General features: G+C 54.0%; 9 protein-coding genes across 9 annotated transcripts; 4 read left to right on the top strand and 5 right to left on the bottom strand.

The window, feature by feature from the left end:
* Positions 1-1,819: 1,819 nt before the first annotated feature.
* BO66DRAFT_389582 (putative GPI anchored protein) lies at positions 1,820-2,399 on the bottom strand. The gene has a single exon (XM_025646819.1). The coding sequence runs from the start codon at positions 2,344-2,346 to the stop codon at positions 1,981-1,983; it is 366 nt and encodes a 121-aa protein (XP_025506848.1). The 5' UTR covers positions 2,347-2,399; the 3' UTR covers positions 1,820-1,980.
* A 1,343-nt stretch (positions 2,400-3,742) lies between these two features.
* BO66DRAFT_389583 (putative aldo-keto reductase (AKR)) lies at positions 3,743-5,572 on the top strand. The gene is made up of 2 exons (XM_025646820.1): positions 3,743-4,310; positions 4,416-5,572. Exons 1-2 carry the CDS (start codon positions 4,044-4,046, stop codon positions 5,088-5,090), a joined length of 942 nt encoding a protein of 313 aa, XP_025506849.1. The 5' UTR covers positions 3,743-4,043; the 3' UTR covers positions 5,091-5,572.
* A 985-nt stretch (positions 5,573-6,557) lies between these two features.
* On the top strand, positions 6,558-9,405 carry BO66DRAFT_253194 (heat shock factor family protein). Its single transcript, XM_025642982.1, has 2 exons — positions 6,558-7,261; positions 7,322-9,405. The coding sequence occupies exons 1-2, from the start codon at positions 6,795-6,797 to the stop codon at positions 9,246-9,248; spliced, it is 2,394 nt and encodes a 797-aa protein (XP_025506850.1). The 5' UTR covers positions 6,558-6,794; the 3' UTR covers positions 9,249-9,405.
* A 565-nt stretch (positions 9,406-9,970) lies between these two features.
* Positions 9,971-12,262, bottom strand: cwc27 (putative peptidyl-prolyl cis-trans isomerase). The gene has a single exon (XM_025644501.1). It carries the CDS (start codon positions 11,996-11,998, stop codon positions 10,181-10,183), a length of 1,818 nt encoding a protein of 605 aa, XP_025506851.1. The 5' UTR covers positions 11,999-12,262; the 3' UTR covers positions 9,971-10,180.
* Positions 12,263-12,484: 222 nt separating this feature from the next.
* Positions 12,485-14,444, bottom strand: BO66DRAFT_389586 (histidine acid phosphatase). Its single transcript, XM_025646821.1, has one exon. It carries the CDS (start codon positions 14,239-14,241, stop codon positions 12,820-12,822), a length of 1,422 nt encoding a protein of 473 aa, XP_025506852.1. The 5' UTR covers positions 14,242-14,444; the 3' UTR covers positions 12,485-12,819.
* Positions 14,445-15,115: 671 nt separating this feature from the next.
* BO66DRAFT_389587 (replication factor C subunit 3) lies at positions 15,116-16,791 on the bottom strand. Its single transcript, XM_025646822.1, has 5 exons — positions 16,492-16,791; positions 16,346-16,433; positions 16,120-16,294; positions 15,674-16,060; positions 15,116-15,616 (listed from the first exon to the last, which is right to left on the bottom strand). Exons 1-5 carry the CDS (start codon positions 16,626-16,628, stop codon positions 15,225-15,227), a joined length of 1,179 nt encoding a protein of 392 aa, XP_025506853.1. The 5' UTR covers positions 16,629-16,791; the 3' UTR covers positions 15,116-15,224.
* A 96-nt stretch (positions 16,792-16,887) lies between these two features.
* On the top strand, positions 16,888-18,192 carry BO66DRAFT_389588 (actin-related protein 2/3 complex subunit 3). Its single transcript, XM_025646823.1, has 6 exons — positions 16,888-16,999; positions 17,066-17,111; positions 17,230-17,501; positions 17,592-17,704; positions 17,777-17,855; positions 17,917-18,192. Exons 1-6 carry the CDS (start codon positions 16,994-16,996, stop codon positions 17,962-17,964), a joined length of 564 nt encoding a protein of 187 aa, XP_025506854.1. The 5' UTR covers positions 16,888-16,993; the 3' UTR covers positions 17,965-18,192.
* A 34-nt stretch (positions 18,193-18,226) lies between these two features.
* Positions 18,227-20,284, bottom strand: trm6 (tRNA 1-methyladenosine methyltransferase subunit GCD10). Its single transcript, XM_025650306.1, has 2 exons — positions 20,061-20,284; positions 18,227-19,972 (listed from the first exon to the last, which is right to left on the bottom strand). The coding sequence occupies exons 1-2, from the start codon at positions 20,144-20,146 to the stop codon at positions 18,346-18,348; spliced, it is 1,713 nt and encodes a 570-aa protein (XP_025506855.1). The 5' UTR covers positions 20,147-20,284; the 3' UTR covers positions 18,227-18,345.
* Positions 20,285-21,127: 843 nt separating this feature from the next.
* On the top strand, positions 21,128-24,282 carry BO66DRAFT_469239 (uncharacterized protein). Its single transcript, XM_025652713.1, has 3 exons — positions 21,128-21,857; positions 21,916-22,712; positions 22,765-24,282. Exons 1-3 carry the CDS (start codon positions 21,167-21,169, stop codon positions 23,890-23,892), a joined length of 2,616 nt encoding a protein of 871 aa, XP_025506856.1. The 5' UTR covers positions 21,128-21,166; the 3' UTR covers positions 23,893-24,282.
* The last annotated feature ends 173 nt before the right edge of the window (positions 24,283-24,455 follow it).

Genomic DNA, 24,455 nt, shown 5'->3' on the forward strand with positions numbered 1-24,455 from the left:
AACAACATTTCACAGCAACTTCACTCGCCCCCGCTCCGACTGAATCACCAACCTGTCATTCGCGAGACTGTCCATGGATCAGACCGACCTCGCCCAAGCAAGGGCTGACGACCCCATCGCCCTCCAGCACCAACAACACACACTCACATACACACATGCAAAGAGAAGCCACTGGTCCTGTACGGAGGAATCCATACATGACTGTATGTACGTGCAGTACATATGAAAGGTCAGATACCTTTTTCCTGATCCGGCCTCAGTCACATCGCCCATGCTGCATGCCTACGGGGTTAGATGGGACCCTTACTGGACCTCCGTTCCGTCGTTCCGTCCGCCAGGAGCGAACAGAAAAGACCCCGTGGACTGGGAAGTTTGTTTTCTTCCCATCTCCTCCTGTCAGCATCTGTCATTTCGGTTGTTCCCGTGGTGATTTCGGAAGGAAAGAAGGAAGGGAGGGAGAAATCGTTCAGCCCGTGAGTGCGGTCTTTTGGTCGCTGTCGACGGTAAGTGTTGTTGGGTAGGGCCCACCTTCGTGACATCTACACGCTTTGCTTTTTTTCTCCCTTTTGGTTTGCTTGGCGTTGGACAGATATCATGGTGGGCTGGAGTGTGAAGGCCCTAAGGTGGAGTGCTGGATTCGATTGCCCATATTCTTTTGGAGGGGGTGCGGAGGCTGAGTGAGATCTCTCATATTTGACGTTGTCTTTGCGTAGTGTAGTGTCCAGAAAGGGCAGCACTCTCTTGTAAATACCGCACAGCGGTCATCGCTGCTGGTGAGGTGTAGGTGTAGGTTTCGATCGATGAGATTGCTGGCATTTTCCTCCTTAGAGAATATGTGCTTCCTCAGTCCCGGGAGTTCTCATCTGACTCCATCGACTCTCGCTCCGAAACGAGTATGAAGGTAGTATGGGAAGCTCGCTGATCTGGTGTCCGATCATCGCATCTCGTTCATTATTTGAGACAGCTTGCGCCCTGCACAGTACACCTCTTGTAGCGATCTCTTACTGTGGGTGAATCGTGGATAAGCTCGCCACCTCCGCTTGATGAGTGTTGGCCTTCTAGCAACGGTCGACAACATTCACTCCTCTTGCTTTGCGGTATGACCAAGGCTAGCGCCATGAAGCAATGCATAATACTATCAGCAAGTGACTATATCCCTTGACTCTTCAGAACTTGATCCCTGAGCCTCAATACTCAGCAACCGTTGAGTCTATACTGCTAGCACCAGAATCCCTGATTTAAGAGTATCTTATCCGTATTCATCGAAACAAAGACTAAATGACAGCAGCATTCTCACAACTTGACAACTGCAGCCAAACCCCATCAAAAGTCCTAACCAAACCCAAACGACACCAAACCAACAACATGATATTATATCCAATCTACCAGAGTCATCACTCATACTTTCATAGTCCATCATCCATAGATCTAACCAACCTATCCCCTTCCACCCTCCCTCCCGCTCACCCCCATCCCTCTCTGCCTCCAAGCCCTCAGCTCCAAAGGCCTCACTCCCCCAGTTCCCTACCACTCACCCTCACAACAAAGCAAGAACCCCCACCCCAACAACAGCCGCAAAAGACGCAGCCCCATGACCCGCCACCACCCCCGGCGCCGCATTATCAGTGACTCGAGCCCCCTCCGCAGAGACAGCGCCCGTCGCCGTACCCGAATCACCCCGACCAGTCGCACCACTACTACCACCGGTGATACTAACACTATCCCGACCTCCCCCCGTCCCAGCAGCAGCAGCAGTAGTCGTACCCGCGGCCCCCGCCCCAGTAGCACTAGCACTAGCACTAGCAGTCGCATTCCCACTCCCAGTCATCGACGCATTCACCGCGCTCAGCACCGAGGTCGCAGCCGCCGGGTTCCAGGTGGTGGTTGAAAGGGAGCATGAGGTCAGGATATCGTATGCGTCTGCCCCAGCCGCCCGGCGCCAGCAGATTAGTTTGATGCTCCGCTGCGGGTCACTTTGCCTTAAAGGTGCATGAAGGGGTAATGCATACCGTTATCGTGTCGGTCATGGTCATTGTCATCATCATCATCGTTGTCATCGTCATGGTCATCGTCGTGATCGTGATCGTGATGCTGCTGGGTCCGGTAATACCCGATACAGGCCTCGCACAGCGGGATGAGCGTGGCGGCGCGGTCCCACCCGCAGACGCATTGGAGTTCGGCGCGGTCGTTGTCGGTCTGGGCGTCGCAGGCGTGCGAGATGTTGACGACGGGGCCGCACGGCTCCCAGCAGGGGCTGGGGACGTCGTTGCGGTCGAGCTCCCCGCCGGCGGTGGCGGTGGTTGCGAGCATGAGGCCGCTGAGGGCTAGGAGGTGGGCGATCTGCATTGTGGTTTTTGTTTGGTGGATGGAGGTGCGAGAGAAAGAGAGAGAGAGAGAGAGAGAGAGCTGTATATGAGAGAGAGGATGGTGACGACAAGGCTTGTTTTGAAGTGTTCTGGTGCTGCTATCGAACTCTAATCGACCGAGGGACCATGGAGCCCATCTTTATACTTTGTCTTGAAGCTTGCCTGCCCTTCCCCCTCATTTGCTTTTGGGTGGATGTTTCTATATTTGCTTCATCGCTACTTCTGAAGTGTAGGCTACAGCTTCCTCCCCTCCTCTCCGGAGCAGAGCAGAGCAGAGCAGAGCAGAGCAGAGCAGAGCAGAGCAGAGCCCTGCCGATGCTGATGCCGAGTTCGCTTGAGTCACGACCAAGTCCCTCCTCCATTCATCCGGTGCGTGAAACCGTCGAAGCGAGAACCTTCTTGCTGGACGCTAGCTGCGCTATCTGGATGGGACCGTTGCTCAGCCTCGCCCAAGTCACGGTCGCCAAGGAGGGTGGAAGATCAAAAACAGGAGCAGGACCCTGATGAAGCGGCGATCAACTTTCGGCAAAGCCAATATACACTGCGTAAAAAGTGGTTGCCTGGTAGTGTGCAGTTGCAGTGGTTGCAGTGGTTGCGGTTTGCGGTTCGGAGAATGGTTCTGCAGATTGGCGTTTGTGGGCAGATCTCCGTCCCCGGCTGGAGAGTGGTTGCTTGGCCTCTTGGCTTTGCAATTGCGATGGTATGTCATGCAGAGTCAGGGCCCATCCGGACTGATTATGGGCCGCATTTTTTGAGGGGAGGGTGGGTGTTTAGGAAGAGAGACGCTGCTTTGGATCAGTGGTGTTGTGTGTTGATGATGGAATCGTGGACATGGTTACTCTAGGGTGTGGAACTCTTGTAGATTCATTGTGATGGTTTGTGAAGATATTCCCATTACAGTACAAGTTCATATATCCCACATAGGTAAATTGCCAGTTGCCAGTTGGAGGTTGGGTAGAGAAACGTCGGAGGTGCAGAAAACGATTCTGGAGAAAATGCATACATGGGATGTCCCTGAAAAGCACTGCACCGCCTCCTTGCTATATATAGATCGCGTCACACGTTAATCGAACCACAAGCCATTCAGAGCATCCATATGTATACTAGAGAACTATGTTGCCTACATGTGTATGCATGAAGACTGACAGTCAAGACAACAACTGCCGATAACTCAAGTGTGACTATGAAAAGAACTTTGCACCGAATGTGCCAAATATCACGAAAACGGGCCGGGCGGGGTTCGGGATTTGGTCAGTATCCATGACTCGAGTAGTGAAATGGGACCAACTATGAAATGCACACTTAGTTCCCTACCTAGTAGTAGTCCTTTTGTCCCATACAGGGCCTACTATAGCTAAGCCTGGTGGAGTAGATGGATAGTTTCCGGAAATGAATTCCCACGTACACCAAAAGAGTAAAGCTGGTATGCTGTCTAGGTCATGATGAGGTCAGTTGCCCCCCTTTGGATGATAAACTGCGTCGGAATGTGCCGTCGACAACCCTCAACCCCTCATTCTGTCCATTTTATCCCATTCCAGTGGATGTGGATGATCCCTGGCGTTTTGAAGTCCCATGTTTCCACCTCGTGCGTGACTTGCTAGTAGTACATCACATCCTTAGTATACTCCATACTTCATATCTTATAACTATCCTATACCTTACGCTTCCAACTTTCCAATGGCCCGCGCTGCGATAAGCAAGATGTCCTGGGAAAACCATGTCCTTCGGCCGGTCCAGAACGCCCCTCCGTCAATAATACCGACTCTGATATATGGGACCGCATGGAAGAAAACCCAGACTACGGATCTGGTTCACCAGGCGCTGAGCACTGGCTTCCGTGCCGTGGATACAGCTGCCCAACCAAAACACTATCGGGAGGATCTAGTTGGAGAGGGCATTCGCCGGGCCCTCAACGATGGCGCCATCCAGCGCAAAGATCTCCATGTAAGTCCCCGTCATTACACACGGTGGGAATCTGAATCCTCTGGACAAGCATGCCCTGCTGCATCCTGATGCATTGGCCCCCGCGGTAGCTAAGCCAGGTTCCAGATCCAGACCAAATTCACCTCCGTCCGGGGCCAGGACCCCAAGGATATGCCCTACGATCCGCAGGCGTCCGTGACCGAGCAGGTCCATGCCTCGATTCGTTCATCGCTGCATAATCTGCGTCCGGCCGAGGCGCCGGAAAGTGCGGACGAGGCGTACCTCGATATGCTTATCCTCCATTCCCCACTGCCCACCATGGCGCAGACGCTGGAGGCCTGGCAGACCTTCGAGACTTACGTCCCGCACCGCATTCGCAACCTGGGGATCTCGAACACCGACCTGTCCGTTCTGAAAGAGCTGTTCACCCAGGCGCAGGTGAAGCCGTCGGTGGTGCAGAATCGGTTCTACGCCGAAACGGAGTATGATGTCGCGTTGCGGGCCTTCTGTCGGGAGCAGCACATCGTCTATCAGAGCTTCTGGACGTTGACGGCGAACCCGGATCTCGTGCATTCGAACGCCGTGCAGTCATTGGCCCGGCGGGCAGAGCTCTCCCCGGCGGCAGCCCTCTACTGTCTGGTTTTGGGCCTAGGGTATACCACGGTGTTGGATGGGACCACCAACACGGCTCGGATGGAAGAGGATTTGGCTGCTCTCGCGAAGATCGAACGATTTTCTGGTGCGCAGCCAAAGGAGTGGCAGGAAATCCTGGCAGAGTTCCGACTATCAATCGGGGAGTAAGCCACGGCATTGGATGAGAAGGTTTAGACTACTACCTAGTAGGTATCCTCTCTACCTTGTTGTGTCACTGGGGGGGAAGGGAAAAGGAAACCCGCGATAAATTGTGGAGGTTGTCTCGTACTTACGGCGGAATCTCGGTCCTGGCCCGTTTGTTCTTGGCTATGCCCTCTTTTGGCTGGTGTTTGCGCTTTCCGTCCCTTTGTGGTCCTCTTCCCCAGTCACTTAGCAAGGGAGCAAAAATTTGATCAGCCAGAACTCCATCGAAGGCGCTTGAAACATCTGGAGAGCCAATGGTTCTGGGGATCACGGCCATCTGGAGGCCGAACAAGGTCGAGACTACTGTTGATAGTAGACGATGATTGGATATGAGGCCGAAGTGGAGAGCGTGCCGGTCCAAGGCACGACCGAACTAGTGTATAGACAGCCTCAAACTGTACCTTTGTAGTAGTTTACAAGTCAATTGAACAACACAAGATTTTTTTTTTCTTTCTCTGTGTCCTAGGGTTCCCACTCCGATACTGGGGCACTCAATGATAAGAGCCGGACCCGAAGATGAGTGTCAGTGCTGATATATCTATATCTTCTTACCTACTATCAGTAGGTACTAATTTAACCAGTATAGCCCAACCTCAAGTTGAAGTTAATCAAGCTTGACCAGTTGCCCACCCCCATCGACACGTGCAAGTGACAATCAGCTGAGTCAGCTATCTGCAGCACCCGCCAATCAGTCGGCACAGTTAAAGCAATTGACCTCATCACCGCCCGCCAAGCTTCTCGATAGGAGGAGTTTTGCAAGACTGGAAACGCCGTTTTTTGTTCTCTAAATCCACCTCCACCAAGACCGCGCCATTAGGACCCATTAGGATCAGCTTGTTGTTGCTGCGGAGCCTTGAAACTAGGAGAGGGTCGTGAGCCGACAGTTTCAGCCCAGTCCTTCTTTTTCTATTTTTTTTTTCTTAACAGAATACCTACCTACTCTACCGGTATACTACTACTTTATTGCCCTGCGCGGGTGCTTTTGGCTTTCCCTGCGCCCGCCCGCCGTGTCTTCCCCCTCTACAACCCAACTGGTCGAGTCCTATCAAGGCTGTCACAATCGCACTGCCATCGTTCCCTACAACTTTCACTTCTCTGCATCTGTGCGAAACACTGCAAACCAAACGACGATCCTAGTATACAATAGCAAACGATTGTTCTCATTATTCCATACCCGCCCGCCTATTGCCTGACTCCCGCCTTTCGCGTTCATTTCTTGCAACTACTCCATCTAGCGTCTGCGGCGGCGCCCGTCGCGTCTCCGCCATTGACACTTGCGTTCTCCATCCACCCTTGTCCACTACTCCTCCTCCTCCTCCTTGCTCTGTTCCTTGTTTATCATATCCTGTGAGTGATATAGCTCTGGGATTATATACCTTCGCCCCTCCCACGACGTTTATGACTGTCCTTGGTTTTGCGATTTCCCAAATCAGCCAGCCGTGCCAGCTGAACACCCGCCCGCTTATCCCCCGCCATTCGCCCACACCCAGCAGATCCCGAGCAGCGAGTCGTTCCTCCCTCGCTGATCGCTTATTTCTCGGACTTTTTATCCTGCCCCATCCCTGAGCACGACGGACGGAACACGCGAATCGACCAAAAAAACTCCTCTCTCCACAATACCCGCTTGCCCGCCCGACCGACCGTCTGTAGGTCGTTCAGTCGCCTGTGATGAGCCCTCAAGGAATCACCCGCAAACGACCAGCTCCTGGCACATCCCCCATCGTGCACCCGCAACTTGGCCCGCTCACGAATTATCCTCAAAATCCCGGCAACCAGCTGTCGAACGACCAGTTCCTACAATGGGGCCAGAATCCGTCCTCCAACGTCTCCAGCCCGTCCTACCCTGATGCGAGTTCTTACAACCCGGCGGCCTACACCTCGAACTCAGATGTCCCGGCCTCCACAGTGACAGCTTCAGGCCAGCTTGCTCGGCGCCAGACCCCCACTCAATTGGTCAACCGCAGTCGCGGGTATGACCAGACGTCGGCCTCTTTCTCAGACCCTGGCAGTGGGTCTGGCGAGTCCGGTGGATGGGGGGAGAGCCTCAGTGAGTTGTACGAGCGCGCGATGGTCGCGAAGAGAGAAGTTCAGGCCAAGCGAAAACAGATCCCTCCTTTCGTTCAGAAACTGAGCAGGTACGCTCCCCCGGAAAAGCAACTGGACTTACGGAAATGGGTAACTAACCATGGCTGCAGTTTTCTGGACGAGTCCAAAAACACCGATCTTATTCGGTGGTCGGATGACGGCAATTCTTTCATCGTGATGGACGAAGATGAATTCGCGAAGACTTTGATTCCGGAGCTATTCAAGCACAACAACTACGCTTCTTTTGTTCGCCAGTTGAATATGTACGGCTTCCACAAAAAGGTGGGACTCTCTGACAATTCCATGCGCGCCAGCGAACGGAAGAACAAGAGCCCCAGCGAATATGCGAATCCATACTTCAAGCGCGGTCACCCGGATTTGTTGTGGTTGATTCAGAAACCTAAAAACGCAGCTGGGCAGGGCAGCAAGGTGGGTAAGGGCAATGTGCGGGTGAAGACGGAAGAGATCGAGGAAAATGATAATGACGAGTACGTTGACGATGCCTTGGGACCTGCACGAGATGATCGATCGCGCAACCGCCAGCTGTCCTTGATTACGGGGAGCCTCATGCCAAAGGATCAACTCGCGGGGGTGTATAGAGAGTTGCAAGCGATTCGCCAACAACAGCAAATCATCTCCAACACCATCACCAAACTACGGAGGGAACACGAGCAACTGTATGCGCAGGCAGCCAACTTTCAAGAGCAGCACACCAGGCACGAGAACTCCATCAACGCGATTCTGACGTTCTTGGCGACAGTCTACAATCGCAGTCTGCAAGGACAGGAAGGGCCGCAAAACCTAGCGAATTCGTTTGCTGGGGCCATCTCACAGGAGCAAGGCAATATCGTTGACATGGACGATTACTCGCTCGGGTCGCTAGGGCCTACCGACCTGACCAGCCCAACGGGACCGCGGTCGCTGAAAAAACAGCAGCTCCTGCTCAAGGCTCCTCCGGGGCAAGACCGTCAGGGCCGTGCAACGACCTTGTCTCCAGCTTCCACTACCTATGACCGCTCACACTCGCGCGGTCATGGCCGGCAAGCCAGCGTGTCTCATCCGGGACATGTCGAGGAGGTATACGACAACAGTCCTCGGCAAAAGGAGGCGCAACCGCCTCCAGGATCTCATGTACCCCAGCGGGACATCATGTCAGTCATTCAGAATTCCAACGCCCGAAACGGTATGCCAACGAGTTTCGCCGACTTCCCGAATGTCCTGTCATCGCTTGAGACTTCGGGCGGTAACTCGCCACTTACTCCCAGCCAACGCGCCGATATGCTTCGTCTCATGGCCCATGAAACAGGCTCCGGTGGAGTCAATGGTGCGTCGTCTCCAAATAACGCCTTGGTCACACCGACGCCTCCGCCAATGCCGCACAACTACTCCGGTCGGCTGGCCAACACACGGGCGGAGATCGACAACCTGGTCAAGATGCAGGCCGAGCAAGATCGCTCTGTGCAGAACCTGACCAACCTCTTACAACCCCTCAGCCCGACGGGCACCATACCCGGAATCAGCATAGATGGCAGTGCGCCCCCTCCCCCACTTGACCTTGATACTATCTTCAATAACGACTACTTCACGGATATTGGAGATCTGGAACATAATAAAGCTAGCTTAGGTTATGGCGATCCGGCCGTGTCGGTGCCAGCCACAACCGCGGCCGACCCGGTGGTTACCGCCGGTCCCGATGGTGGGATCAAGGATGCGAACGAATTGTTCGACTTCGACAATCTCCCCGCTGACAATGATCTCTTCGGCGGAGCCAACCCCGCACCACACAATCCGGGATTCTACCATGGATTCGATGGGAGCGGTTACGGCGCAAATGACATTCACGCCGGCATTGGGGCGGATGGGCAGCTTCCTAACGGCAAAGACTCTAGCAGAGTTGAGTCTTTGCCCGATAGCGATGCCACCAGCCCTGCTAACACTGTGGATGATAGCATACAGTACGGTGGGCTAGACACGGGCAACGATGCTCTGGGAGGTAAGGGTCTCGGTAGCGGCGTGAAACGGCGCAAGAAGGCTTGATTTCCGACTTTCATGATATCCTACTAACGGGGTTGGGCGCCGAGAACGCTTGATTGCCAAACAAGGACGAGGCGCGAGATAGACGAGGGCTGCAAGTGCACGTATACGTGGGGAGTCGCCACAAAAATGAGTCGCGAAGTCTATGAGGAAAATGCATTTTACTTTCTTTGCTTTTCCTATCTTTTACTCTCTTCGTCAACCGATGTGTATCAGGTACAAGGCCGACTGGACTGCCTTTGACTCCCCTTCCTTACCCCTCCCCTCCCCCTTTCCCCTTCCCCCACCCTACCTCAGTGCCCTTCAACTCCTCAAACTAGAATCTATTTTTATCTATTATGTTGTGATGACCCCCCACCAACAAAAAGACCCAAGCAGGAGGGACATGGCCTGGAACAGATCGCTTGTTCATATTTGGAGAAAGAAAAATGTTAGCTAGTTCGGTCTGCTTTTGAGGTCTGGCGATCAATCTTCTCATGCAGTGAGTACAGGCAGCATCGGTAGATTTCCTTTCCGAGCCATAATACAGTAACGATATCTTATCATAGCGGTGGGTGTGTGGTCTGGTCGATCAGTATCATGTGCACTTCCGTTAAGCCGACCAGAACAAATCGTAAATGACTACCTTAGAGGATCAATGCCGCTGATTGTGGCGTGAAGACACAAGTCATTGTTCATGGTCCAGAGTATCTGTGAATCCATGGCCATGACCTACATACATATACATTAGCAACCACCTCATATCTAGTTCACCCTTTGCCTTGAAACCCAAGATAGTAGATCCATATATTATAGATTCCCTACTAGGTTTCATGCCAAACATACAGATAGGAAGGAATAACCAAATATCCGTACAGATCCAGCACTGAATCAACCCACCATCGATCTACATACATACAGTGCTGTACATACAACCAAATTAACCCAAGGTAAGGTTAGCGCCTCCGCTCCCTCTCCCTCTCCCACTCCAAATCGCCCACGCGGCCACGCTTCCGCTCCCGCTCCCGATCCCGCTCCAACCCTCCTCTTCGTTTCCCGGAAGACCCCGACCCCGACCCCGACCCCGACGCCACAATCTCCCTCTCCTTCTCGCGGGGGTCGATCACCATCAACGAATCCACGTCCTCCGGGTGCTCCTTCTTCCAATTCAGATCCTTGCCCAGCGTGTCCTTCCCGAACCGCAGCTGGTGCGTCAGCCACCCGCCATCATTCTCGGTGTCGCCGGCGGCTGCATCGGCATCGTTCTCGGGATCGGCGGTCTCGTTCCACGATTGGCATGATTGGCAGTTCGCGATGAAGTGCAGGTCGCATAGTTGGGCTTCCTCCTCTTCTTCTTCAGCTGTTGTTGTGGTGGTGGTGGTGGTTTGGGGTCTGGGGTTGCTGCTTTGTGTGTGTTTGCGGGCGGTGGTGGAGGCGGCGTTCTCGAGCTTGGCCTTGAAGGCGTTGAACATCTTTAGCGCTTGCGCGTCGGCGGAGTTGGTGCTCGAGAAGCCTGTTATTCCGTTGGTGCTGCCGCCGCTGGCTCCGGGGGCAGTGCTGCTGCTGCCCGGGGCGGGGCGCCGGCGGCCCCGGATGGCGGTGGAGGGGATCATGGCTTCCAGGGCGGATTTCTTGTGTGTGGAAGGGTCGTGGATCGGGGCGGTGGTGCTGCGGCGCATTGAGGCCATGACGGCTTCGATTTCGGCATTCGTGCGGTCGAGTTTGGTTTGTTTGGGTGGTGGTGCTGGTGGTGCTGGGTTGGGTTCGGGGGAGGAGGAAGGGGATTCGGGGTCTGGGAGGGGGAGTTGGGTGGATGGGTCGGGGGTGCTGGGTTTGCGTGTGGTTTGTTGTGCTGCTGCTGGTTGTGATGGTATGCTCGACGGTGGAGGAGGTCGTTTGTTGCGGAGGGGTGGTGATTCCTTTTCTGGTTGTGGTTTCTTCGTAGACGAGGGTGCTGCTGCTGCTGCATCGGTGACCAGCGCAGCATTGTACTTCGGTTTCGCCGCTCGCACGGGAATTCCCTCCTCCTCCTCCTTCTCCTCCTCGTCATCATCCCCATCCCCACCAGCGAAACTCAACAGCGTCTTCTTCGGCTTCTTGTTCTTCTTCTTCGTAGCGCCCTTCCCCTTGTCCTTCTCCACCCCTCCTGCCACTGCTGCTGACGGCGCAGCAGCAACCCTCCGCCCCATAACCACCTTCCCCGCAAACTTGCCCAATTCCCCGACCTCACACCCCGTCACCTTGACCGGATACACGGGCCTCTCCGTGCCGGCCACCACCTCCGCCTCCGCAATTTTGAGCACGGTGAAAATACTCTCCCCCTCCACGCGCCCAAAGAGCGTACACTGCCCGTTCAACTCCCGCTCCGTGTTCGCCAGCGTGATGAAGAACTGGCTCCCGTACGTCCCGTCCTCGCTCTTGGCCATCCCCACCAGCCCGCGCCGGTTGAACCGCAGCCGGCTGTGCAGCTCATCGCGCAGCACGATCCTCTCGGTGGGGTCGCGCGCGTCCGGGTCCGTCTCGAATTCGGGCTCCTCGTAGATGGACGTCCCGCCTGCGCCGGTGCCCGTGGGGTCCCCGCCCTGGATGACGAACCCGGGCACGATCCGGTGGAAGATCGTGCCCGTGTAGTAGTTGTCGGCGACGTGTTGGAGGAAGTTCCGCGTGGTGAGGGGCGTTTGCGTGCCGAAGAGGGAGAGGTGGATTGGGCCGAGGGTTGTGTGCAGGGTTGCTGTGGCGGTGGCGGGGGGTTCGGTGTTGTAGTGTGTTGACATTTTGGTGGGGGGTTCGGGTGCTGGTGGTGAGTAGGAATGATTAGGAGTGGGAGTGGGTGGTGCGCGACTGGTTTTGAAGAGAGGGTTGGTTGATTTCTGGCGTAGATGGGAATGGTGATGGTGCGGTTGGGTCGAGTTGCGTGTATGAGGTGGTGGTTGGATAGCGTAGGTGTGTGAGGAAGGTGAGGATGTTGGTTGTGAGTGGGCTTGCTGCACCCCGCGGTGAGGTGGGAAGTGGGTTGAGCCGCGGAGGGAGAGGTTGACTGGGATAGGAATTGAAGGTCAAGATGAAGCGGAAGCTGAAGCTTTCCCGGGAAACTTTCGGCTGCGTCACGTCGTCACGTCACGTCACGCTCCCTCCTATACTCCGCCCTAACCACTGCCACTGTCTCCAACTTTTTCTTCATAAATCTCCCTCTTTAGTGCTTCGGTACTTAAATTAATTGACTTTGCTATAGATACTACAAAGGCGCAGTGGTCATGGCTCATTTTGATCTCAATTTTCATGCTTCAGGTTGAGGCCTGCTAATTCAGCCAAAAGCCGACTATGACAACTTTCGACAGAGCTGCGGAAGTCTCTGACTGGGGTCTACATGTAGAGGCGGGATTGGGATTTCTATGCCTCATGTGGATGTATTCAAGGTATGAATGAGGAAGTTTTCTTGAGGTAGAAAATCGGCTTTCAATCTTGCATGATTTTGTTCATTATCTGCGGATGCTATTATTGCTGCATGAAGATCACCCATTCGACTGTCATACCATAAATCGTCCCTCATTAGAATGCAAATCCTGCATCTAGATATCTAGATCCACAAATGGGCTTATTTCTCAGCATCAGCGGCGGCAGCTGCAGCAGCGACAGGAGCGCGCTTCTTGGTGATGCGGAATCCACCAGCCAGGAGCAACAGTGCTTCCAGACCAAGGATCACCGCTAGAGTCACCATCGCACCAATGACGCCCGCCACGGGCCTCGAGACCCCACCGTCGCTCTCCGACTTCGACGAAGTAGTAGTGGTGGTGGTGTTCGAGCTAGTCGAGTAGGCCGCACAATCTCCATCGGTGTTGCCGCAAACACTGCACCACTGCTTGGTCGAGGTGACGGCGATCTTGCTCGAGAGCTCGGAGAACTCCGACCAGGAGATGGTAGGGCTGGACTTGCCATAGAGCGGGTACTCGGTAGGCGAGCCGGATGATAGGGTTCCATTGTGGAACACGAAGCGCACGCTGATGTCGGAGGTCGAAGGGAAGGAGTCCGTCGAGTTGGTCACCAGCTCCCATGCCATGGAGGAGGCATAGTCAGGGATACCCATGAAGTCAACGTCCGCAGCGGGCAACTGCGCAAGGCCAAAGTAGGACATGAAAGTACCGTAGGAGCCGAACTGGATGTTCAACTTGGATTTGCCCTTGGAGGAGATGGTGTCGTTCAGACCGGTGAGCACGTCTCCGGCTAAGATTGCACCTGCGATGGCGCGGATGGTGTCCGAGGAGTTGTAGGCCAAGTTGTACTGCTCGATGTTGGCAAGGAGAAGGGCCTTATGGAGCTGTTCCTCAGTGGGGACATTGGTGGTGTTGTGGATGTACCCAACGTTAAGGTAGTCGAAGATCGTGTAAGCGTTCTTGAAGCTCATCTGGGAGTCGGAGAAGGTTTCATTCAGCAAAGAGGACAGGGACTGATAGAAGTCCTGGGTGGAGGAGTGTAGCGAATTGTAAAGTGCCGAGGAATAGTAGTTGTTGCTGCTGATCTCGGCGTTCTGGCACTCAGTTGAGCTCTGCAGCCAGGCCGTATCCTCACTGTTCGAATTAGTCTCGGTGAGAGAGATGGGAATCAGCTGATATCCGTTCAGCGGAGAGTCGACAGTGCTGCCATTAGCCAGGGTCTGGTTCGCCGACGAGCCGACAGGGGGGTAGACACCCTGGAGGAAGCCCGTGGCCGAATTCTGAAGCACATCGTCGGAGGGTGACGAGACACTGATCTGGCTCAACTTGACGATATTCTCGTTGATCCCTTGGATCTGAAGAGACGAGTTCGAGTCAAGGTACCGGCTGCGCCAGTAGCTGCCTGTCTGATAGACTTCGCTGTAGCCCAGATCGGTCAGCTGCGTGTTCTTCAACACCTTAGCGGTACGATCTCCATGGCGAGCGAAGATATAAGCCCCGAGGATTCTCTCTGCTGATACTGGCAGGGCCAACGGCATGGCCAGCAAGACAAGCATGAAACTGGACTGCTGGGTAGAGGACCGCATGATAAAAGTTGACTGCCACGAGGTCTCTTACTCTGTAAAAGTGAAGGGGAGAGGAGGAGTAGAGGAGGAGGAGAGTAGAATGAGGGGAAGGTAGCAGCCAGACCAGTCTATAAAAGAAAAGAACCACGGCTGACGGCCAGCCAGCCCGGCGTCTGCCGCGGAGCAGGACTTTATCATGAGATTGATTCGCCTCGACCACGGCGGGGTCCGCAGGGGGGAAAAAAACCCCCAAGGAACAGGAGCTAAACCCTAAGTACTGTACAGATCGAAAGGGTCCTAGACGACATGACTTACTACTTGGCAGGTAACTCGGGATTGGTTGGCCAATTTGCTTTCCTGTCTTAGGGTGCAATTGCAATTGCAAATTGCAGCCGATAGGAGAAACGACTCCCCGGAAATGCCATCCTGCATATATTAATGCTCGTATTGTTCCGCGGAAATGTGAAAAAGAAGCCATTGAACCATTCCAGCAGAGCTTATCTGATGCCAATGTTGAAATCATCCACTGGCTTGCCTGTTCCCCGCTTGCGGGCTTGGCTTCCATCCCGTGTTTTCTTATCGACATTGACTGACACAATTGCCTTTCTTTCTTTCTTTCTTTCTTTTTTTGTTTCTTCCTCTCTTCGTTATTCTCAGTCTGCGTACCGTTGAATGTGCGCGCAGGATAGGTGCCTAGTACCTACTGAGTAGACTACCCCAGCTGCGGGGTCCCAACCCTGAGTCAGACCCTGAAAGGATTAAAAGTGGCCAGCCCTGCAGTGCAAGTTTCCTCCCAATGGCGAGTCTCCCCCCCACTCCGCTCATTAACCTATTTTGTCAATCGCCTTATCGTCAGCAAGGCGCTATTGGCCCGTTAGGTAATTCTCATATTAAAGCAACAGTCCTGTAGAATTCTTCTGATCAATTGACTTATGTGGTATGGAATGATTTGATCATCGTGGATTCTTCTTATGGTGGTGCTGGTGCTGGTGCTGGACGACTGACTACCGGTCCATCAGCTCACAGCCATTTCGTACAACACCCACCAGTCCGCCTGTCTGCATTGTCTCAGAACCTCCTCCCGCTAGCCTCCATTCTATCTCCGCCAGCCCTTCCAGCCAGGTAATCCTGGTTTGTGCGGGGACTTCTACCCGTTGCAGCTGGTCGCCCAACGCAGACAAGATATCCGCCAGAGCTAAACCCTTATTGGTCTTGATCGTATTGATCGTGTTGAGACATGAGGTAATATCACTCGTGTTAAGAAGTGTTCGCATGATCTCTTCGATATCAGCGGGATGGGGCGCGGCAATGCAGTCGTAAATCGTTTCATTCGTAATCGTCTCTGGCTCCGGACGGGGCTGGTCCTGAGGAGCGTCCTTCATGGGAAGGGGTATACCTAACAAGGTCAGTACGAAGGAAAATCCCCGGGACTGTCATCGGTGCCTAGACATACTGCTCGCATGGCAAGCTTGAAGGACATTCAAGGCACGTCGCATGTCACCCTTGCTCAGCGTGACCAGGCTGTCTACTGCTTCGGGCTGAATCTTGATCTGCTCCTTCTCAATCACCTGATCCACCAAGACTCGGATGTCTCGCTCTTTTAATGGACTGAATCGGAATCGGGTACAACGTGAAAGGAGAGCCGGGGAAAGTTTGTGCGTATAGTTGGCAATGATGCAGAATCGCGTGTTGGCGGTGTACCGCTCCATAATACGGCGAAGTGCCATCTGTGCGGTTGCCGTCATAGCATCGGCTTCATCGAGAATAATGAGTTTGAAAGAGGCGAGCGAGGAGCCTCCGGAGGCAGCTGCGGGTGCCATGGAGAAAATCTGCTTGGTGCCTAACAAACGTAGGGTAAGTTGGGAGCGCCATGCTGTAGTGGTTGGTGGGTGGACATACTGGCAAACGTCTTGATCTGCTCACGGACCACATCAATACCACGGTCATCACTGGCATTCAGCTCTAAGACCATCTGTCGCATGTTCTTGCTGCCATATATCCGTCTGGCCAGCGCGAGGATAGTGGATGTTTTGCCCGTGCCAGGAGGGCCATAGAGAAGGAGATGGGGGAGACGCTAAAGCTTGGTGAGTGTCTGGTGAAGATGTGCGGAAGTATTATTGCATACATTGGCTTCGACGAACTTGTTGATCGTGGCTAGAATATCCTGGTGTCCAGAGACATCGTCGAGGGTATTCGGTCGGTATTTTTCGACCCTGGGAGTAAATTAGTGAGCAGAAGCACTATAGTAGACCGGAAACATGGTCGACGGACCAGGGAAGGTTGTCTTGAGCCTCAATTGGTAGATCTGCCGCGGGTCTTTTGGATTTAGAATTGGTGTTATCAGAGCTGAACTGGATCGCGTTCTTGGACGGAGCGTCCACGTCCATATCATCCTCGTAATCGGACATTGCGAATATCGGGATTGTGAGTTGCTGAGTGATGATTGCTAGAATTGAAATGGAAACTCAGAGTAAAGCCCGAAGCAAAACACAAGGGAAAGGCCAGACGCGTCGAAATCCCGCAGCGCGTAAAGAGGTTCGGGGCCGGAAAATCCCAAGGCGGAGGAGGAGCTCCTGAGGGCGGCCAGCGGGTGATGACATGCGATGAGGAACCTCCCGCCCGCCGGTCTGGCAGCACCGCCTTCTATCAGCACTTCTCCCCCCTCCCCTCACTCACACCCCCCCCCCACTGCCTATTCTCCTGATCCATCAACAGCCAGCCCTCGTTAGACAGGCTCTAAGGGGACCCATTGCTATTTTGCTACTATCACATCATGCCTGTAAGCTTTGCGAGACTCGTGCTGATGATCATTTTCATTCCACTTCCCCCCCTGACACTGGTCTAGGCCTACCACTCCATCTTCCTCGAGGACCGGGATGTCCCCGTAATAGGTATGGCGGAATGCGCTCCCCTCTCCCCATGCGCACTTCACGGAAACTTCCAAAGAAAGCAGCAGCAAAGCCAATCAACATAAACTAACCCCCATCGACTTCACCTTCTGATCTACAGGCAATTTCCCCGTCCTCCCCCTCCGCACCCGCACTCGCGGCCCCGCATACACCCTCCCTCCGCTCCCGCCTAACGCCGATACCGAAGTGCCCGCCGACAGCGAGTCTTACGACTGTGTCGACGAGATCCTGTCGCTCTTCCGGGCCAATGTTCTGTTCCGCAACTTCGAGATCAATGGCCCCGCCGACCGTATGCTCATCTATGGAACGTTGTTTATCACCGAGTGCTTGGGCAAGGTGAAGCCGACGATGGCTGCTCGCGATGCGGAGAAGGTCAGGGAGCTTTTCCCATTTTCTCCATATTGCTCTTTGTTGTATGACTAGAGGGAGAAAGACTTGCTGACGGCAAGTGGCACATTCTAGGCTCTGATCAATGTTGCGCTCGATCACTTTGCTATCCCTGGTGACGTGGCCTTCCCTCTGAACCAGGCTTTCGAGCCCCCTCGCGACCGTCAGGATGCCGAAACGCTCAGATCGTATGTCTCTCTCTTATCACTCCGAGGCGTAAGTGTCTGGCTTGGATTTTGCTGATGTGGTTGGTCTGCTAGTTATCTGTCTCAGGTGCGACAGGAGATCGCTATCCGCCTGCACGCTAGATTATACCCCGGTGGTGTCGGTCCCTCGAAGGTATGTTTCCTGAACCCTGCTAGTGGGCGAGGAGGACACTGGCTGATATAGTCTTCTATAGTGGTGGCTCAGCTTCACCAAGAGAAAGTTCATGGGAAAGAGCTTCTAAGATAGACGTTTTATTGCTTTGATTTTGCGCCCATCCAGTCAGCGTGTGACGAACCCGTAAGGACGGCGGCCGAGGTATTGTCACTTTACTATATGTATATTTGAATATGAGCGTTGTGAAAGCGAAAATCAACGTGGTTCGCTATGGTGACGAGGTGACCAGGTAACGCCTAACCATGGCCGTGGTCTAAGCTTGCAGCAGGGGAGGCGGGAATAAGTGGTTTATGTCATGCAGATCCGTAACAGGATTTCCCGGGTTATTGCTCGGAAATTGACATTAACATCATGAGATTCCACATAAGGATTGAACCCTTTCCGACTTGGTAATTCGTAGAGAGTCTATGTTACACGTTCAACAAGAGAATTGGCAATCCAGCACAGTTTACACAGTCATCTCCACATCAACACCCTCGCCACTGTCTGCCGGGGTCTCATCTGACCGAGCGACCTTTCTCTTCTTGCGGCTGGGGTTACCTGCTGCCTCAATGTGTTCTTGCGTGGGAACAACTTTAATTCCGTGGAAAACGAAGCCGTCCGCACCACCCCGACTGGACATCAGGGGATGTGAGCGCCCTGGCAGGACCTGCCACACCCGAACTCTCGATGTCTCCAAGGTAGGTGCCAGTAGCAGGGTCGGGTCGAGAGGGAATTCCTCCTCGAGCTCGGATTTCACATCAACCGAATCATCTGATGTGGCCTTCTGCTCCACCAACTCGCGCCTTCGGTTGATAAAAGCAGTCTTTCTTGCGGTTGAGTACAAATCCATTACCTCTGTCAGGGGCTCGATGTTGGGCGAGTATATGGCGACAGGGGCCGAGCCGGCCAATAGTGGGATCGTGTACTTCAGCACACTGCTCGGGTCCATCAGGGTTGCGATCACCAAGCCATCGAAACCACCAGCCCGAGCCTCGTCGACGGTTCGTCGTACCCGCATCCACCGACCACGCTTGCGGTGGTAAGCACTGCGCTTGCTCGACTTGAATGTGGAAAGCTCCTCGGCGGGGATCTCCGTGGGTTCCTGAGCGTAGATGCTGTCTGCGTTGGGGTCCAGAAGCTGCATGAAGGAGACAGTCTTGAAGTTCGTGTAGAGAGGGTGAGAGTCGCTCGGGTCGTCGGCCTCGTAACCGAAGTATTTCAGGAGACTGATGTTGGGTTGCTTGTTCGCATGGAGCAAGGTGATGGTGTTGCCTTGCGCAGACATCTGCGGGCGACGATTCCGACGTGACGGGGCACCACCCTCGGTCGGTTGTGCCTCCTCCTCGTGCTCTGCCTGAGCGCCGGCGGTTGCAGGCACTTTCTGATGAGCGTCCTGCTGCTCGTCATCGAAGTCTCCATCATGCGGGTAGAGGATCCCCATTCTCTCCGCCATAGCAGCGACCACCAAGCCACCGGTATCATCCACGACCAGGTACCGCCCATTCGGCTTGGACAGAACGGTCTCCATGTCGAAGGAGGTGCTGCCTCCGTGGTGCACGTTGCCCCAACACCCCAGCAGACCGAGCGCCTCGTCGCGCATCTCCAGCGTTCTCGCCGCCTCCTTGTCCTGCAGCATATAGTTCGTCAAATAGCTGACATCCAAGGGGATGATCGTGAACCGCTTCATGTACTTCCGCTCCTTGCGCAGCTTGTATTTCGCCAGCGAGAATGCCGTCTTCTGATCGATTGCCGAATGTGACTCCAGGAGCTTGGCGATGATCTCCTTGCCGGCCCCCGTGCTCTCCTTCTTCAGGGCCTCGATCTCCTCGATGGTCAGCTTCTGCGTCGAGCGATCGTCGATCGTGTCGCGGTTGGTGCGCATCGTCGATGCCTCATCGCTGGGCTCTTGGTCGTCGCCGTCGCCTTCGCCTTCGGCGATAAGGTGTTCCGCATGCAGCTCGGCCGCCGAGACAATGCGTAGGTGGGTGCTATCGGGCTCGCCGGGGGTTTCGTGGATGTCGAAGGTGAGGTAGAAGGGACGACCAATGATTTGGTTGGCGGGGAACGTTCCATATTTGCCCAGGAATACTTGGCTAAAGAGGTGTCTCTCGGTCAGCTAAGAGTGTAAGAACGGAGAGTCGAGCCCATTTGCTCGGTCGGGGGCGAGGCGCGCGCGCATACGTATTAGGGACAATCTTTTGGATCCTCGTCTGATCGGACGGGAGCTTGAAGGCGACGAACTGATTCGGTCGCACGTAAGAATGCATGCTGGGCGACGCAGGAAAGAGGAGGGGAGGAAGCTTTCTCAATTCATCAAATTCTAAATCCAACCGTTCCGCATCGAACACGCAAATGAGGAGATAAATTATGTCGCAATGCTAGACCTCTAAGTTAGCTGATAAGCCTACTTGATCTGGGGGGTTCATTTCACTTTTTTTCTGCGATAACGCACGGACCCCCCACGAGCTTGTGATAATGCAGGAGTTATGTAAGCGCTGTGCTGCGGGCGGGAAATGTGGTTTTTCCGCCTGCCGGCGTAGCAGCCCAAGACGTCATCGAGTGGCTCGTGATAAGTGGCTTCGCAGTGGGTACAGTGGCTGTGCTTCAGGTGGAGATTGTGTCAGGGTTTACTTATCACTTTACCATACAATACACGTTGCCGGGACAGCACAGGAGATCCAGGCAGCCGAATTGCTGAATTGCTGACCCTTGCGGTAATTGGCTGTATGTGTTGGAGTAATTGGAATCTCCACCGCCAATTGACAGCCATCCGAGGTCGACTGTAAGTTAACCCTTCTATTCCACATCTATGGGAATTCGGGTGCCTGTGACCCTCGTTCGACTCATTCTCAGTTGCTATCCCTGTCAGCTGCTGCTTCCAAGTTTACGCATTTCAATTGCATCCTTCTCTTTCATAGCCCTGGCCAAATGCGCCGGATTATGGTCGTCGACTGAAGTGTTTACTACGCCAGTGACGAGGCTTGGAGCTACTGCCCCCCGTTACGTATACATCCCCCGGTAGCTTCCAACCACACGCCTGTCGGCATTTCCCCTTCCATCATCCATCTATCCATTCATTCATGCATCGAAGGTGTCTGACTGCACCTGTCGTTTCTTTGTCACCAACTCAACTAAAGTTCACTGGCCTCTCACTTCTTTCCATACTCATTCTGCCTGTAATCCTATTGGCCCCCAAGCTTGTCCAACGTTTCATCGATTGACGCCCGTGAGCTCGGCCGGTCCCTCCACCCCCCCCCCCAAGATCTGGACGGCAAGAACCCGCCTTCATGGTCCTGCGAAAACGAGCTCCGCCACGTCTCCAAAGTCTCGGCCAAGCCTACGATTCTGCAGACCCCCGCCATCTGTCGTCCAAATCCTCACCAACCTCCAAGTCATTGTCGTCGTCGTCCCCAAAGCGTCTTACTCGCCCTCGAAGGGCTCAAAGCACCCCCCAACCTCAGCGGGCCGCTTCCCCCGACTCCATCTTCTATCCCGACCTCAACACTTCACCGGCATTTGACCTGATGCCTCTAGAACAGGCGCAGAAGTCTCCAACCAGGGCCTCTCCCGGTGATGCCACGAATGCATGGGCGGACGAGCTCGTGGAGAGGTTCAACCTTGGCTCGCATGAGTCCTCCGGTCTAACGCAACCTGCGCCAACCGTACCCGCTGTGAATGGTGCGCAGGCAACAGGAAATGGTAGGGTCGCCCGTGTACCGACAGTCTTGACTCCCGGAGCTCATGGAAGGCCCCATACAAACGAGTGGCAGCAGCCACAACACCAAAATGCTGGGAATGACTCTGAATGGGATCCGCACTCGGGCCAGCATTCTTCTATGCCGCTGCAGTCCAATAACCCATTCCTCAAGCCAAGAATGCCTTCCGGGGCGAATCCGTGGGAAGATCCCCAGTCCCGTGCTTCATATGGTGAAACATCATCGATCTCCCAGGACGGGGCAAGTGTCCGCTTAGGTCAAGGTAGGTCTACCCAGAGCGCTCTGTCCGTGGCTTCAGCTCTAACGGCGTTTTCGCGTAGACGAAGGCTATATCCCGATGACCGCACGCTTGTCGCTCTTGGAACAGCCTGACGAGGCGTCCCCGTGGGCTGATGAACATACTAACACTGCCACGCAACCCACGCCACATTCGCAAGTCGAGCCTGCTCAGCATTTGCATGAGCCATGCAGACTTTCGCCAGATAGGAGCATAAGTACCCCGGCATCTTTAGATACCAATGCTACGGGCTCATCTCATGTTCTTATCGACTTGAACGATGCTCCTCCTTCGCAGATTGGAGAATCCAGCCGATTAGGTCCCACGGAATATGGAATCATGAACTCATCTCCCAATATGTCTCAGCCACAAAAGCGTCTTTCAGGTCCACCTTTACCGGAACGACCGAAAACAACATCCGAACCAACTGCAGAGGCCCGTGCTCAGTCACCACTAACGGCTCCATTAACTGAAACTGAAATGCAGCGCCAGCAGGAGCAAAGATCCGAGACCTATTCCATTCGGCATGTTCATTGGACGAACACGACAGGCATCCTCTGCGACTCACCAGTTCTCATACAGAATAAAAACGGTCCATGTCCTCTCTTAGCACTAGTGAACGCCCTTGTTCTACGTGCAGCAGGGCAAGAAGTTCAGCCACCCATCGTACGGGCTTTACAGACTAGGGAGCAGATCTCTCTAGGGTTATTGATAGAAGCATTGTTTGACGAGCTTACGACATGCTTGGGCCCGAACGATGAACTTCCGGACATCGAGGCTCTCAGTCGCTTTTTGACTATGCTACATACCGGCATGAATGTCAATCCACGACTCACATTGGTATGAAGGCTGTCCCATTCCCCTATTTAGCCCATTCTCACAACGCGCGCAGGAGTCCGAAGATAGCCTTGGCACTTTTCTTCAGACCGATGTTATCCGGTTGTATAGTACATTCGGCGTACCTTTGGTTCATGGCTGGGTAGCCGCTCCATCTACGGAAGCCCATGCAGCCTTGGACCGGGTAGCGCAGTTTTACGAGGATATCCAGCTTCTGCCCTTTCGTATGCAGGAGCTCGAAGATCGAGTCATCCAAGGAGGCTCGCTAACGCCTCAGGAAGAACAAACTATGCAAGATATACACACCATCCATGGCTTTACCGATGTGGAAAATGCAACTCAGTTGAGTCCCTTTGGCCTCGATCAATTGCTGGCAAAGTTGCAGCCGGGGTCACTGTCCATTCTTTTCCGCAATGACCATTTCACAACGCTCTACAAACACCCACAGCTCAATCGGTTATTCACACTAGTCACCGACGCTGGCTATGCCTCTCATGCGGAAGTTGTGTGGGAGAGCCTTGTTGACGTAAATGGATCAAACACCAGTTACTATGCCGGAGACTTCCGCCCTGTCAGCCATGATGCTCCTAGGGCGTCTGATCCCTCCGGACCACGAACCTCAAGCAATCCAAGAGACTCTCTACCAGCGCCTCCGGAACGGCAAAGTGCCAATCTCACTCCTCAGGAGCAGGCGGACGCTGACTACGCTTACGCTCTGTCCCTGCAGTACCAGGAAGAGGAACAGAGAGAAAGCACTGCCAGCAATGACAGAGATCCGACCCATCGCGCCTCCATGTCCAATGCCTCCACTGGTGTATCCCGCGAATCAGCCTATGCTCACAATCGTTCATCCAGTGGTGTTAACGTCAGCAGCACTGGCAGCGGAGGCACGTACGCGGCAGCTGCGCGAAACCAGCCGTCGCGACAAAGTCAGGGCTCAGGACGACGCTCGCAGACACGCTTTACAACTCATCATCCTGTGCACGACGATGAAGTCCCGCCACCTTCTTACGAGCAGGCCGCCAGTGGTCCGATCTATCCGTCGCCTCAACGCAGCGCCGTTAACTCTACGGAAACGCCTTACTCACGAACCACGGCCGGAAGACGACCCTATGGGAACTCCATCTCAGCAGGGTCTGCAGAGCGCCCCAAAGATCGGAATAAGGATTGCGTGGTCATGTGAGATCCTTCCTCGCATTGACAAATGCTATCCACACGACTTTGAAATCTGCTCTCGCGAGTGGAATTTGACCTCGGATTCGACGATAAGATCCTGTGGAATGACTGATGTTGTTATGTAATATATGAATACTGCTTTACTGTGATTCTGCTAGATGACTAGCACACTGCAGGCTTTGTGTTATGAGACTTGATGTGACTTTGATAAGCATTTTGTGGATTGCGTGGCTACATATGGAGGATTGTTGTTTTATAGCCTCCAAGGGCTCGACTTATTGTCCCGGGTTTTTATTTTCTTGTTCAGTGCTCGGTACATAGCGAATAGCGTGAGGTCTGCTGAACACATGATTTTATGATACATGGAAGCGATGGTATTTAGGAAGAAGGAGTCAATCCCTACGAAGTCCTGGACTATGAATCAAGAACACGCAGCCCTCTCGTATGGCCCAGGATTTAGATCGACCTCTAGCCTAGATTACCAAGCAACCCATCCAGCCGACACAGATACATGTGTACCTCAGGCATCATCGTTGACCAGATCAAATCAGATTAGATCCCATCCTCCCG

This window comes from Aspergillus aculeatinus (assembly GCF_003184765.1).
Source record: "Aspergillus aculeatinus CBS 121060 unplaced genomic scaffold BO66scaffold_9, whole genome shotgun sequence".
Lineage (NCBI taxonomy): Eukaryota > Fungi > Ascomycota > Eurotiomycetes > Eurotiales > Aspergillaceae > Aspergillus > Aspergillus aculeatinus.